General features: G+C 38.3%; 1 protein-coding gene across 8 annotated transcripts in view; it reads left to right on the forward strand.

Annotated features, from left to right (window-relative positions):
* Positions 1-12,399, forward strand: part of HP1BP3 (heterochromatin protein 1 binding protein 3) — a 38,177-nt gene extending 25,778 nt beyond the window's left edge. For 6 of the 8 annotated variants that reach the window (XM_060141196.1, XM_060141199.1, XM_060141195.1 and 3 more), the window contains 4 exons: positions 3,655-3,814; positions 5,466-5,577; positions 6,825-6,938; positions 7,415-9,204. In XM_060141196.1, the coding sequence (XP_059997179.1) occupies positions 3,655-3,814; positions 5,466-5,577; positions 6,825-6,938; positions 7,415-7,709 (681 nt within the window). In that variant the 3' untranslated portion in view covers positions 7,710-9,204. Of the gene's footprint in view, positions 1-3,561; positions 3,815-5,465; positions 5,578-6,824; positions 6,939-7,414; positions 9,205-11,836 lie in introns of those variants that run through there. The other 2 variants (XR_009539068.1, XM_060141202.1) reach the window with 2 other exon arrangements.
* The last annotated feature ends 636 nt before the right edge of the window (positions 12,400-13,035 follow it).

The raw sequence follows: 13,035 nt of genomic DNA on the forward strand, positions 1-13,035 counted from the left end.
ACACTTCGTTTATCCATTCACAAGTTGGGTTATTTCCACTTTTTAGCTATTATGGTTAATGTTGCCTATGAACATTTATGTCCAATTCTTTGTGCGGATATACATTTTTATTTCCCTCGGGTATATAAGTAGGAGTGTGGACTGCCTGCACTATATGGTAAATTTGTTTTAAGAAACTGCCCAAGTGGCTGCATCATTTTGCATTCCCACCAACAATGTATGTATAAGTGTTCCAGTTTCTCCTTATCTTTGCCAACACGTTTGTTGTCTTTTTTAAATTATAGCCATACTAGTGAATACAAAGTGGTGTCTCATGGTTTTGTTTGGCATTCCCCTAAGACTGCTGATGTTGACCGTTTTTTCATGTGCTTAATGGACATTTATTTATCTTCTTCGGTAAATGTCTATTCAGATCCTTGGTCTATTTTTTAAATTGAGCTATTTGTTTTATTATTGAGTTATGAGTTATATAACTAGATACAAGTTCCTTATCAGATATACGATTTGCAAATATTTTCTCCTAAACCCATGCTTTCACTTTCTTAATGGTGCCTTTTGAAGCACAAGTGTTTAATTTTGATGAAGTCCAGTTTATCATTTTTTTTAATTGCTTGTATTATTGGTGACATATCTAATAAATTATTGCCTAGCTTAAGATCAGGAACATTTACTCCTATATTTCTTTTAAGAGTTTTATGGCTTTAGCTCTTAGGTCTGTGATCCGTTTTGAGTTGTTTTGTTTGTGGTGTGAGGTAGGGGTTATAAATTCATGTTTTTGCATGTGGACATCCAATTGTCCCAAAACCATTTATTGAAAAGACTGTCCCTTTCTCACTGAATTGCCTTCGTACCTTTATCAAAACTTAATTGACCATGAGTGTAAGGGTTTATTTCTGGATTCAGTTCTGTTCCATTGATCTGTATGTGAATCCTCATGCCACGATCACACTGTCTTGATGACTGTAGCTTTATAGTAAGTTTTGAAGTTGGGAAATATAAGTCCTCGACTTTTTCTTTTTCAAAAGTATTTTGACTATTCTGGATCTTGTGCATTTCCGTGTGAATTTTAGGATTCACTTGTCAATTTTCACAAAAACTCCAGCTAGGATTTTGGTAGAGATTGCATTGAGCCTATAGATCCATTTGGGAAGAATCACTGTCTTTACAATGTTGAGTTTTCCTATCCATGGACATTCACTGTCTCTTCATTTATTTAGATCTTTAACTTCTCTCAGCAGTGTTTTGTAGTTTTCAGTGTACAGTTCTTATATTTCTTTTGTTAAATTTATTCCTAAATATTTTACTCTTTTTCTATGCTATTGTGAATGGAATTTTCATTTTCAGATTGCTCATTGCTAGCCTATAGAAATACAGTTGGTTTGTCTTTTGATCTTGTATCCTGCGACTTGCTGAACTCATTTACTAGTTCTAGAGTGTTTTTTTCTATAAATTTTTTTTTAACTTTTATTTTTGACTGCTTTGCGGCTTCATTGCTGCATGCGGACTTTCTCTAGTTATGGTGAGCGGGGGCTTCTCCTCTTTGTGGTGCACAGGCTTCTCATTGGGGTGGCTTCTCTTGTTGTGGAGCACGGGCTCTAGGCGCACGGGCTTCAGTAGTTGTGGTGCACGGGCTTAGTTGCTCCGCGGCATGTGGGATCCTCCTGGACCAGGGCTCGAACCCGTGTCCCCTGCATTAGCAGGCAGATTCTTAACCACTGTGCCACCAGGGAAGCCCAGTTCTAGAGTTTTTTTGTGGGTTCCTTGGGATTTTGGGGTGGATTCCCTAGGATTTTCTACATACAGGATAATGTCATCTGCAAATAGACCATTTTACTTCTTCCTTTCCAATCTGGATGTCTTTTTTTTTTTTTTTTCCTCCATGCCTGATTGCACTGGATAGAACCTCCAGTGCAGTGATGAGAGTAGATGTCCTCGTCTTTTTACCCATCTTAAAGGGAAAACATTCATTCTTTCACCGTTAAAACTGTGGGTTTTTCATAGATGCCTATTATCAGATTGAGAAAGTTCTCTTCCGTTACTGGTTTGTTGGAAGTTTATTATGAATGGCTGTTGGATTTGTCAAATGCCTTTTCTAAAACTCTTGAGATGATCATATGGCTTTTGTCCTTTATTCTGTTAATATGATATTACATTCATTGATTTTTGTGGTATTAAAGTATGTTAAAGGTGCCATGTGGAACCTGAAACCTTATCAATGAACTTGTTGTACTCTGTTACCTTAAAATCCTTTGGTCTGTCTTGAACTTTAAGTGTATCTTTTAACCATAATTTTATAACTTGATCGTTTGAAGAATAGTAGTTCATTGAATTATGCAGTTTTTAAAATATTGGCACATTTCATCCAACAGTAACAAAAATCATATTCATTAATATCACCCACTGATCTCATCAGAACAACGTTTAACTATTGGGAAATTATTGTGCTTATGATGGTAGATACAAGTTTTCCACAATTTAAATTCTCTCTTGAAAAGTTAAACTTATCATTGGCAACAAATACTCTTAGTTGTTTTCCTTGATATGACGGGCTCACTTAATTCATTTTCAAGAAAATGACTACCAGATACCCAAGTCTGATTAACCATAGTTTATCTGTTAATTGTTCCTTCAAATAAAAAGGATATTCCATGAAAAATTCAGCTCACAACTCAGTCACTAGGTGCTTTTCCTTGAGACTACCACCATCCCTCCAGATGCAGCTGACATGCTTTATAAATTCTTCTCACTTTGCCCCATCAAAGTATCAAAAAGACATGCATTGGAGTTGAGATTTAATAAAATCATTTTTATATCAAGGACATTCCTAAGTGAAACTGGGTTTTTTTTGGTTTTTTTTTTTTTCTTTTAACCATAAGCGTATAGCAGTAAAGAATGCAGTAAATACTGGTACATTTCTGTGCCTCCACAGGTAGCAGCGGTTTTACCCATCATTGTTTTTCCACCATTAGTGCAAATGTCTTCACAGTGAAAAAGGCAAATCATATCTTAGTATTATTATGAAAATAGTTTTAACCTTGCAGGTCCTCTGAAGGGATCTCAGGAACCCCAGGGGGTTTGTGGACCTTTCTTTTGAGACTCACTATTGTAGACCATACCTCAGTTTGTCCTTTAACCTTTTTGCTTATTGGTGCTAACCTTTGTTCCCCAGCCTTTTGTCCTTGAAGTATGTTATATAATTTTCTTTTGTATGATACCGTAAATATTTATCAAACTTTTCCGTTGCCATTTTCCTTACAGGATTAAAAAGGCTATTTATTATTTTTATAAATACTCCATTTTTCAGATTCAGAAAAAAGGAAGTATTCTCAAAAGTGTTAATTTATTGGGGTCATAACAAGTTAACCTCCTTATTGGAGTAGAGCTGTCACTCTCTTTGGGTTAGGTTGGCTTTTGCTATTTTCAGTTGGATGGAGGGGTGGATAGAGGAGAAAATATCCCTAGGAGGGTTGGGACTCCTCAGTTAGGTTGAATACCTGAAGAGTGGGAAGAGAAAGTCCCTAACCTGACAATTTATTGTAAAACATATCTGTGCTAATGCAGGAACTCCGACCCACCTGGTGCAGAGGAGTCTTGTCTTGACCTGCTTTGGGAGAGTGTTGTCTTGATGCTTTTCTCTTCCTCCTTGGAAAACAGCTGAAGAAATCAGGGGAGAAACCCCTGCTTGGTGGAAGCCTGATGGAATATGCCATCTTGTCTGCAATTGCTGCCATGAATGAGCCGAAGACCTGCTCCACCACTGCTCTGAAGAAGTATGTCCTGGAGAACCACCCAGGGACCAATTCTAACTATCAAAGTAAGACTCAGGGGTGAGCACATTTAACGGGGATCCAGGGGATTGTCTTGTGAAAGGATCCCTAGAGATCATGCTGTTAATGAAAAAGCACTAACTACTGACTGAAAGCCAAGAGGGAACAACTTTACAAACTTTATTATTTACAAAAAAAGAATCAAGACTTATCCTTGATTTACAGTGTCTGCTGAGGATCAGAATTTGATTTTACTTTGCTATATTTTTCTGATATTTATTTTTATTATAATAGAGACAAATTTCTAGGTTCGAAACACCTCTCAAGTATAGTATCTTTTCACCTTCTGAATGTTTACCAGAACATCTAATATCACCCTGAAACCAAGCCATTGTTTTAAAATACTTACCACTTAGGTTATTTCTTATTGACTTAAGCCCTAAACAGAAAATACTTTTTTTCAGTAAAGTATATTTACCCTGTCAGGTGGTGATTTGAGATTAGAAACCTTGCTGTAGCAGCATTATCACATACAGATTAGTGAGAGTGTATATTTTCTCAGTGAACTGTGAGAGTAGGCACAATGATGTAGGGTGAGGAATATGAAAATTAAGTAACAGAAAATACAAACTAGAATATATTGTTTTAGATGAAAAGCTAATTTTGAAGTCTTTTTTTAAAATAAATTTATTTATTTATGGCTGCATTGGGTCTTTGTTGCTGCGCGCAGGCTTTCTCTAGTTGCAGCGAGCAGCGGCTGCTCTTGGTTGCGGTGCGTGGGCTTCTCATTGCAGTGACTTCTCTCGTTGCGGGGCATGGGCTCTAAGCGTGCGGGCTTCAGTAGTTGTGGCTCGTGGGCTCTAGAGCACAGGCTTAGTAGTTGTGGTGGTGTGGTGCACGGGCTTAGTTGCTCCACGGCATGTGGGATCTTCCTGGACCAGGACTTAAACCTGTGTCCCCTGCATTGGCAGGTGGATTCTTAACCACTGCGGCACCAGGGAAGCCCTTGTATGGCTGTTTTTTCTCTTTCTTTGCTTAAGATATATACTGTGTTTAATTGTGCATACTGTCCCTGTAGATTATTCTGTGGTTTTCTCTTTTGACCAAGTGTTAGAAGATGAATTTGGTTATTAACCTTTTCAGTGTCACTAATAATTGTGGCAGCTATTTATTTGGACACTGAATCACTATAAAATGTATTTTTATGTGTTTTTATATGAAAGATGAGAACTGGTGAGGCCTTTGGGAGCCATGGTAGTGTTTTGTTACTGTTTGCTGATTCTTGAGAAATTGGTTTTCTCTTTATAGATATCCTTCTAAATGCTTATCAGTACTTACAGGCACTCAGTAGATGTTCGAATGAATAGAAATGAGAGATTGAGTTTTAAGTTGGCTATTAACCATTTATGTACGACTGTAGGGCAAGTCATTAGCCACCCTTGGCTACTATTCCACTTTCTGTGCAATGAGGAATTTGACACAATGGTCTGTAAAGTCTCTTCCCATTATAATTTAACTCTTTCCAAATTTATGGACACTTAATAATAATTTAGTGAATTAGTTAAAAATCCCTGTGACCACAAGGGATTCACTTAGCACATGTCAGGACAATAAATTGATGTATAACTGATTGTGGTTGAGGGAATTATCAAATCTGAATAAATAAGTACTTTCTTCATTTCTGAATTTATTGTTCAGTGCATTTGCTGAAGAAAACCCTACAGAGATGCGAAAAGAATGGGTGGATGGAACAGATCTCTGGTAAAGGATTCAGTGGCACCTTCCAGCTCTGTTTTCCCTATTACCCCAGGTAAGCACCTAGCCCATAATGTGAAGTATTGGTCATTGCAAATTTAAAATCTGACTCCAGATTACAGGTTTGGCTTAACTTATTTTGCCCTTATTGTTGTTATACTGAACTGAATATACTTGAAAATAAAGACTACTTAAAGGCAGTATTGTTTTAGAGCTGAAGGTTTTCATATAAGAACAGGGGGATTGGGGCTATCCTGCTGGAACTTACTGTTAGGCGCGTATTCCTGAAATCAAGCATTGAATTTTCTTTGAGATTCTTGGCCAGTCATTTAGATGTTCATTCCTTCTAATAAAGAATAAAGTACATGGTAATGACAGGAAGATTATTAGAGGGTTATATATGTTTTAATGGTCCAGCACCAAGTAGGGAGAGCACTGGCTACTTCTAAGAATCCTAATCTGCCTCTTCATACTATAGAGACAAGGCTGTTTATTTGAAAACTTGTCTCTTATACATATTTATTCATTTAACCAAAAAAAATGTATTGAGCACCTCCTATGGACCAAGCATTTTTTTGTGTACCCATGCTTTCACCTTCTTACACTTTCGTTTCTAATAAAGTGCCATGACATGTACCACTGAAACCTGTTTTAGCAGTGTAGTGTAGCTTGCTTACGTTGTTCTTTGTGCATAAACATAAGTGTTACTTGATTGAATGTATATTATTTGAGTTTTTCAAATGTTTAAATATTCTTAAAATCATGCACATACAGTGTTATAATTTAAGGACTTATTAATCAGTGGGATCAAGTTTTCTACCATTAAGGACAAAGAAAATTTAGAATATCCTTGCTGAGTTTCTCAAAAACTTTGAAGAGATTCAGGCTTTATGACACTTTTGAGGTCTTTTGCCAGTATCATAAAGGCAGAAAACATATACTGCTCTGTAGGCTGTTCACCGCTGTATAGACCATTCACTGCTATATATTCAGTGGCTGATAACAGTGCCAAACACATGTCAGGAGCTTAAATAATTGTTTACTAAATAAATGATGGAAGTATCAGTTTTATTAAATGGAGGGAGGAAGGGAATGAGGTATGGTCTGGGACTTTTATAGATTTGTCATAACTTCATATGTTTGTTCAAAATAGGTTAAATTGTACCTGATATTTGTAACCTAACTTGACATAATTGGGGAGGGTGGGAGGAAGTGGGTTATGTCCAGGAAAGAGCATATCTAGGTTCACATTCTTTTCCTTGTCCTGATGGGACTTCTCTTTACTTTTTTTTTTCTTACTAGCCCAGGAGTTCTGTTTCCAAAGAAAGAGCCAGATGATTCTAAAGATGAGGATGAAGATGAAGATGAGTCATCAGAGGAGGACTCTGAGGATGAAGAGCCACCACCTAAGAGAAGGTGGGGACGTGTGGAAAACCCTTCTTAGAGCTGAAAATGACAGCACTAGGAGAGGCTGTGAAAAGTGTGTTGACAGTTCAGGATCCTTCTCAGATTCTTTGTGTAACATTTGAATTTGTCTTGTTCTTGAGCATTTAGAGGCTCTAAACTTGTGAAACACTGTGAATATGTAATAACTCTTTGGTCAAACCTGTGTGTGTGTGTGTGTGTGTGTGTCCATAGTTTGGTTATTTGAAGAAAAAGAATTCCATATTTTTCTAGGAAAAACATGGAATTATGTGTAGACTTCAGGAATTGGTTGAGTTTTTATACAATTTTAGTAAAGCCTTTAGGTAAAAAGTAATAACCCACATTCCTCTTCTTAACCTAGGTGACTTCTACCTTTGCTATTTCTTTTTTGGCAAAGTATCTGGTCATCCTGGTGAAGTGAATCTCTCAAGTACTAAGTAATTGCCTTTGCTCTTTGGTTCTCACAGGTTGCAGAAGAAAACCCCAGCCAAGTCGCCAGGGAAGGCTGCATCCATGAAGCAGAGAGGGTCCAAGCCTGCACCTAAAGTCCCAGCTGCCCAGCGAGGGAAAGCTAGGCCCCTGCCCAAGAAAGCCCCTCCTAAGGCCAAAACTCCTGCCAAGAAAGCCAGACCCTCACCCCCAGTCATCAAAAAACCTAGTGGTAGCTCTTCCAAGAAGCCTGCAGCCAGTGTGAGAAAGGAAGTGAAATTGCCTGGCAAGGGCAAATCCACCATGAAGAAATCTTTCAAAGCAAAAAAGTAAATTTTATAGGAAAAAAGGGTATCATGATGAAATTCAAAATCTTATTTTCTAAGGTCAGTGTGCATTTGTTTTAGTTCGATGCTTTTAAAATTACATTTTTTTTCCTCCCCTATGAACATTATAGGGAGGGAATATAAATAAACCAGTTTAGCCATTTGTTAGCTTTAGGTGCTCTTCTTGGTGCCTGCCCCTCCCCCCGCACCCTCCCTCCCAGTCATTTTAATTTCTGTGATAATTCTGGACTTCCCTGAACTGTATAATCTATACTTGTCCTTTTTTCTCCCCCCACCCCAAGCCTCTTTCTTTTTTTATGGTCAGCTTTGGCTTTTTTTTTTTTTTTTCTTCCAGTTTTATCTAAACGGTTGCGAAGATTTTTATATTTGTTAGAAAGCATCAAGAATGGGATGCTAGTCAGGTGCTGGAAGTAAAAAGGAGGCAGTATAGCACTGACTGAATCATAACACCTCCTGCCTGGAGACTTCAGTTATAGCTATAATAACTAATCTTATTTATAAAACCACTCCACTAGCCCCTTCTCTCCAACTATAAACACAGAGATGTCTTAGCTTTGGAAATAGGCCAAAAACATTATGATCTCATTCAATTCTGAAGATGCACGACTCCTTTGGGCCCCTTTTCACATTGATCAATTTCTAGGTATTTTTCATTGACCCCTGGGCATTGCATTCCCTCAAAAGCAAGCACAAGATCTCTCCACCACTTGTTTTTTGACGGAAGGGGAAATATAGGAACATACTGAATTTGTGATTTCTGGCGTCACCTGTGTTACCAAAAATCAAAACATATAAAATCTTCTTGATCAAATGTTTAAATATATTTTTTAATATTTGGAGCATGAGTTGTCACTTCCTCTTTGCCTTTTTTATAAGGAAATATTGGAGAGTTATACCATTACTAATGTAGAATTGTTAAGTGAAAAAACATACAATTTGCTAAAATAAACTGTGGGTTTTTTCCCCTCCTTTCTTTCCATAGCACTTTTGATAACAAGCAAGTGGCTTCCTTTTTGAGTTACTTAAAAAGAGAAAAGAAAAAACAAATGAAGCCCGACTACCTAACCCTTTCTTATTTGTATTTGTTTTAGTATTGTGAAGTTGTGTTAAATAGCACTAGCTTTCTAAGAAATATTGATTTCTGGTTATCATTTATCTTCCCTGTGGCACTTGACATTTTAATTGTCTTAAACTTTTTGGTGTACATCTTCTGGCCCCTTGAGTGCTGCCAGAGGCGAAAGATGTTTGTTTAATTCATTCCATTTGCATTGTCTCCTGGGATCCCATCTGCAGCCTGAAGTGTGGCTGGGAATTGGACTTGAGAAGATTGGCTTGAATTAGATCCATAATCAATGTATGATCCCATCATGAGTTTATTGGAATTTGTGTTGCATGTAAGGCAATCTTTCCTGTTGTAAATCTTCCTTTTTTTATGTACATATATTTTGAAAAATATGAATAAACATGAAATTTTAAAAGCTGCTGAACTGTAGCTTATATTTAAAAGTTTCCAGTATCCTGGAAGTAGCCTTTCCTTATCCTCTGAAGTAGCCGTAAGTGTTACACTTACTTTGAGTCTTTGCCACTCCACCCCTTGCATCAGCCACCATCCATTTTCTGTTCAAATACAAGCTCCAGTTTATTTGCTTTTTGAATTTTTATATGGATGGTAAATGTTTCTAACTACATTGAACCTGATTATTTAATGCATAAGAGATTTTTAAAAATCATTTTGTATTTTATTAAGGTCCTTGTTTTCAAGATCATAAATTCCAGTTTTTCATGATTAATGTCTACACATGTCCTTGGACTAGAAAAATACAGCACTGCAAAAGAATTGATAAACCCTAGAGACCTAATTCTAAAAGTAATTCTAATTTTCTATTATGCTGTTTAGCAGGTAATAATTCTTAATAGTACAGTTGTTAGGAACCTGTGCTAAGAATACTCTTCTGGAATCAAAAGTGGCAGGATTTTGGTTGGTTTCTGTGTTTTATGATATTGTTTTATTTTAAAAAGAAGGCCTGAACAGTCACCTGGTGGCTATGTTGTATATCAGGTACTCCACCATAGAGTGAGACACTTAGATCATTTAAGGTCCCTTCCTACCCTGACACTCTGTTAAATTCACAGAATTCAGGTAAGGACAAAACTGTCCTTGCTTTCAGCATGGGAAAAGACAAGAGGGCCATTGCACTCTTCCAGGGAAAATCCCCAGCTTGTCAAAGACATGCACCTTCCTGACGTTGAGACAAAAAGATGTTTGGGTTATTTCCCTTCCAGCCATTCTCAAGGAGCAGAACACAATTTTTACTTCCATGTTACAGAAAGGAAAACAGCAAACGCAAAAGATAACTCAGCAATTATTCGTGTGGATCAGTGGCTTCAGTACTCTCTGTTAGTGGCTTTTAGTGAGCTCAGCTACAGTGTTTCATATGTCCTTAAACCACCTACAAACTGCCTTTGATAAATGAATCTTACAAAGTGCTGGGAGAGAGATTGTTGGCTTCTTAAAGCTCAAATGAGAAAGAAGAGATATACCATTGCAGGAAGGGTGGAGTCCTTTCCTTAGTAATGTGACAAAAGCATTCAACACCGAAATCTATCCTAACCATCCTCGCAGATTTAACTAAAGGAGCCCTGGTCCAGTCATGTCTATTGTCTGTAACTAACAGGAAAATTACTTAGAAACAAGAGCTAGGTAATATACTAATACCTTTGATGTTTTTTCCATTGTTGCTCTTCTATAAAATTTTGTCAGCCCCAGGATAGGCTTGCTAACCTATCCTTACACCTACTTTATTTTTTAATTTTTTTTTAAATTTATTTATTTTTGGCTGCTTTGGGTCTTTGTTGCTGTGCACGGGCTTTCTCTAGTTGTGGTGAGCAGGGGCTACTCTTCATTGTGTTGTGCGGGCTTCTCATTGCAGTGGCTTCTCGTTGCAGAGCATGGGCTCTAGGCGCACGGGCTTCAGTAGTTGTGGCATGTGGGCTCAGTAGTTGTGGCTCGCGGGCTCTAGAGCACAGGCTCAGTAGTTGTGGTGTACAGGCTTAGTTGTTCCGCGGCATGTGGGATCTTCCCGGACCAGGGATCGAACCCTTGTCCCCTGCATTGGCAGGCAGATTCTTAACTACTGTGCCACCAGGGAAGTCCCCTTATACCTACTTTAAAGAACCTAAGAAGTTATTCTGGTTCAGGCCGAGATTCCCTTGCCATCCTGATCTGTCAGGAGAAAGAGGTTAAGCCAGCCTTACACGTGAACTGCTGTACTTAGCCAACTAAAACCTTAATCCAAAAATTTAGGATTATAGTTGAAGTTTCTCATCTTTGGAACCTGATAAATCACAGTTCTTTGGGTTAAGCAAAAGTTCTAATCTTATCCATGAAGAGAAAGTCTATTCTTAATTGGATAAAGACCATTATTAAACTGTTTCCCCCAGTCAGAGGTTCTGACTGACATTACTTTCCAGCGTGTAGAGTTGCTTTGCATTTCTGTGGTAAAACAGATGGTCACTCAGTTCTGCAGAGCTGAAGCTGAAGAGCTAGAACTGTTGAAGCTCTTGGCTTAGAAACTCCTCGATGAACAGGAGATGAGCCAGGAGATGCTAAACGGCATCCCTCAGCTGTGCTGAGTTTTCCTTTTTTAAGAAACTAATCTCTACTATCTTTTTTTTAATTTTTATTTTTTTATTTATTTATGGCTGTGTTGGGTCTTTGTTTCTGTGCGAGGGCTTTCTCTAGTTGCGGCAAGCGGAGGCCACTCCTCATCGTGGTGCGCGGGCCTCTCACTATCGCGGCCTCACTTGTTGCGGAGCACAGGCTCCAGACATGCAGGCTCAGTAATTGTGGCTCACGGGGCTAGTTGCTCCGCGGCATGTGGGATCTTCCCAGACCAGGGCTCGAACCCGTGTCCCCTGCATTGGCAGGCAGATTCTGAACCACTGCACCACCAGGGAAGCCCCTCTACCATCTTTATTACTGTATTCTTTCTATAATTTCCACAAGATTCTTAACTTTGAAGGCTTTTTTTTTTCTGTTGGAGTAATTTTCTGCCTTTATTTAAATTCATTAGCTTAGTTTTAACTGCTTCTAATTTGTTTTGTCAACAACAGGTATGTCAAAGGAGGTTTCTAAAGGTATGTTCCCAAGCTGTTTTCCTCAAAAATTGCAACTCGTGGGACTTCCATGGCGGTCCAGTCGTTAAGACTCCGCACTTCCACTACAAGGGTGCAGGTTCGATCCCTGGTCTGGGAACTAAGATCCCACATGCCCGCAGCTCAGCGCCCCCCCCCCACACACACACAGCTTGCAACTCTTGATATTGTATGTAAATGTGGAATTTACACCATTTGCTGTTAAATCTTTGCTTATTAGAGAAGAGTTCTTTCTCTAGGGGGCCTTGAATATGTTTGACAAAGCGTAGTTATTAGTTTGACTTATTACTTAAATAATAATAGTGACAATAATAGCTAACAATGAATTTTTTCTATGTGACAGGCTCTGTACATACATTAGCCTTGTTTAACCCTAGCAACCCTATGAAATGGTCATTGTTTATTATTCCCATTTTACAGAAGGGAAAACTCAGGCACAGAGTGAGGCTGAGAAACTTGCCTCAGGACACAGTAAGTGGCAAAGACAGAATTAAACCCAGGCACTCTGAATGCAGAGCCATCTCTAGCTGCTCTGCTCCATTGTCTCCCCTTGACAATTTTTCAGGCTTCTGAATTCTCCCTTTATCTTACAGCACAATGACTCTGTGTTCTATTCATGGAAAAGAAAGGATTTAAGAGTGCAGAGGATTTGGAAATGAGATTAAATTATTAAATTTGCTAATTAGGAGTCAGTGTGACTTTTGTCTTAAGAAGTTTGGTAAGAACTATTAAAATTAGATCTTGGATTACTGGAAAATGTTAGCTAGGCTGCCCTAAGGTAGTCTTTTGTTTGTTTTTCTTTTAGGACACTATGCAGGCACTTGATCACTCTCAAATCCTAGCCATGGGACACTTTCTGGTTTCCTCACAATTTGCTTATTCCAGGCAGATTCTTTGAGTTCACAGGATGCTGACAGTTGTGAGCACTTTCCCTCCAGGGGTCACAGCTTCTATCAGAACTTTTATGTTGCTAACTGAGCAGCGCTCTTACCCTTTATAGACTGTAAACTTGCATTCCATGAGGGCTACCAAGAGAAATTCCAGAACGGGGATTGTCTGACAACTGAATTTTTTGTATATAATACCGGCTTAGTAATCATGAACTGGAATAATAGAAATCTTTGCCCTTGATTCTGAAAGAAACCTTAGTCATCCGG

This window comes from Lagenorhynchus albirostris, chromosome 2, assembly GCF_949774975.1.
Source record: "Lagenorhynchus albirostris chromosome 2, mLagAlb1.1, whole genome shotgun sequence".
NCBI classification, from domain to species: Eukaryota; Metazoa; Chordata; class Mammalia; order Artiodactyla; family Delphinidae; genus Lagenorhynchus; species Lagenorhynchus albirostris.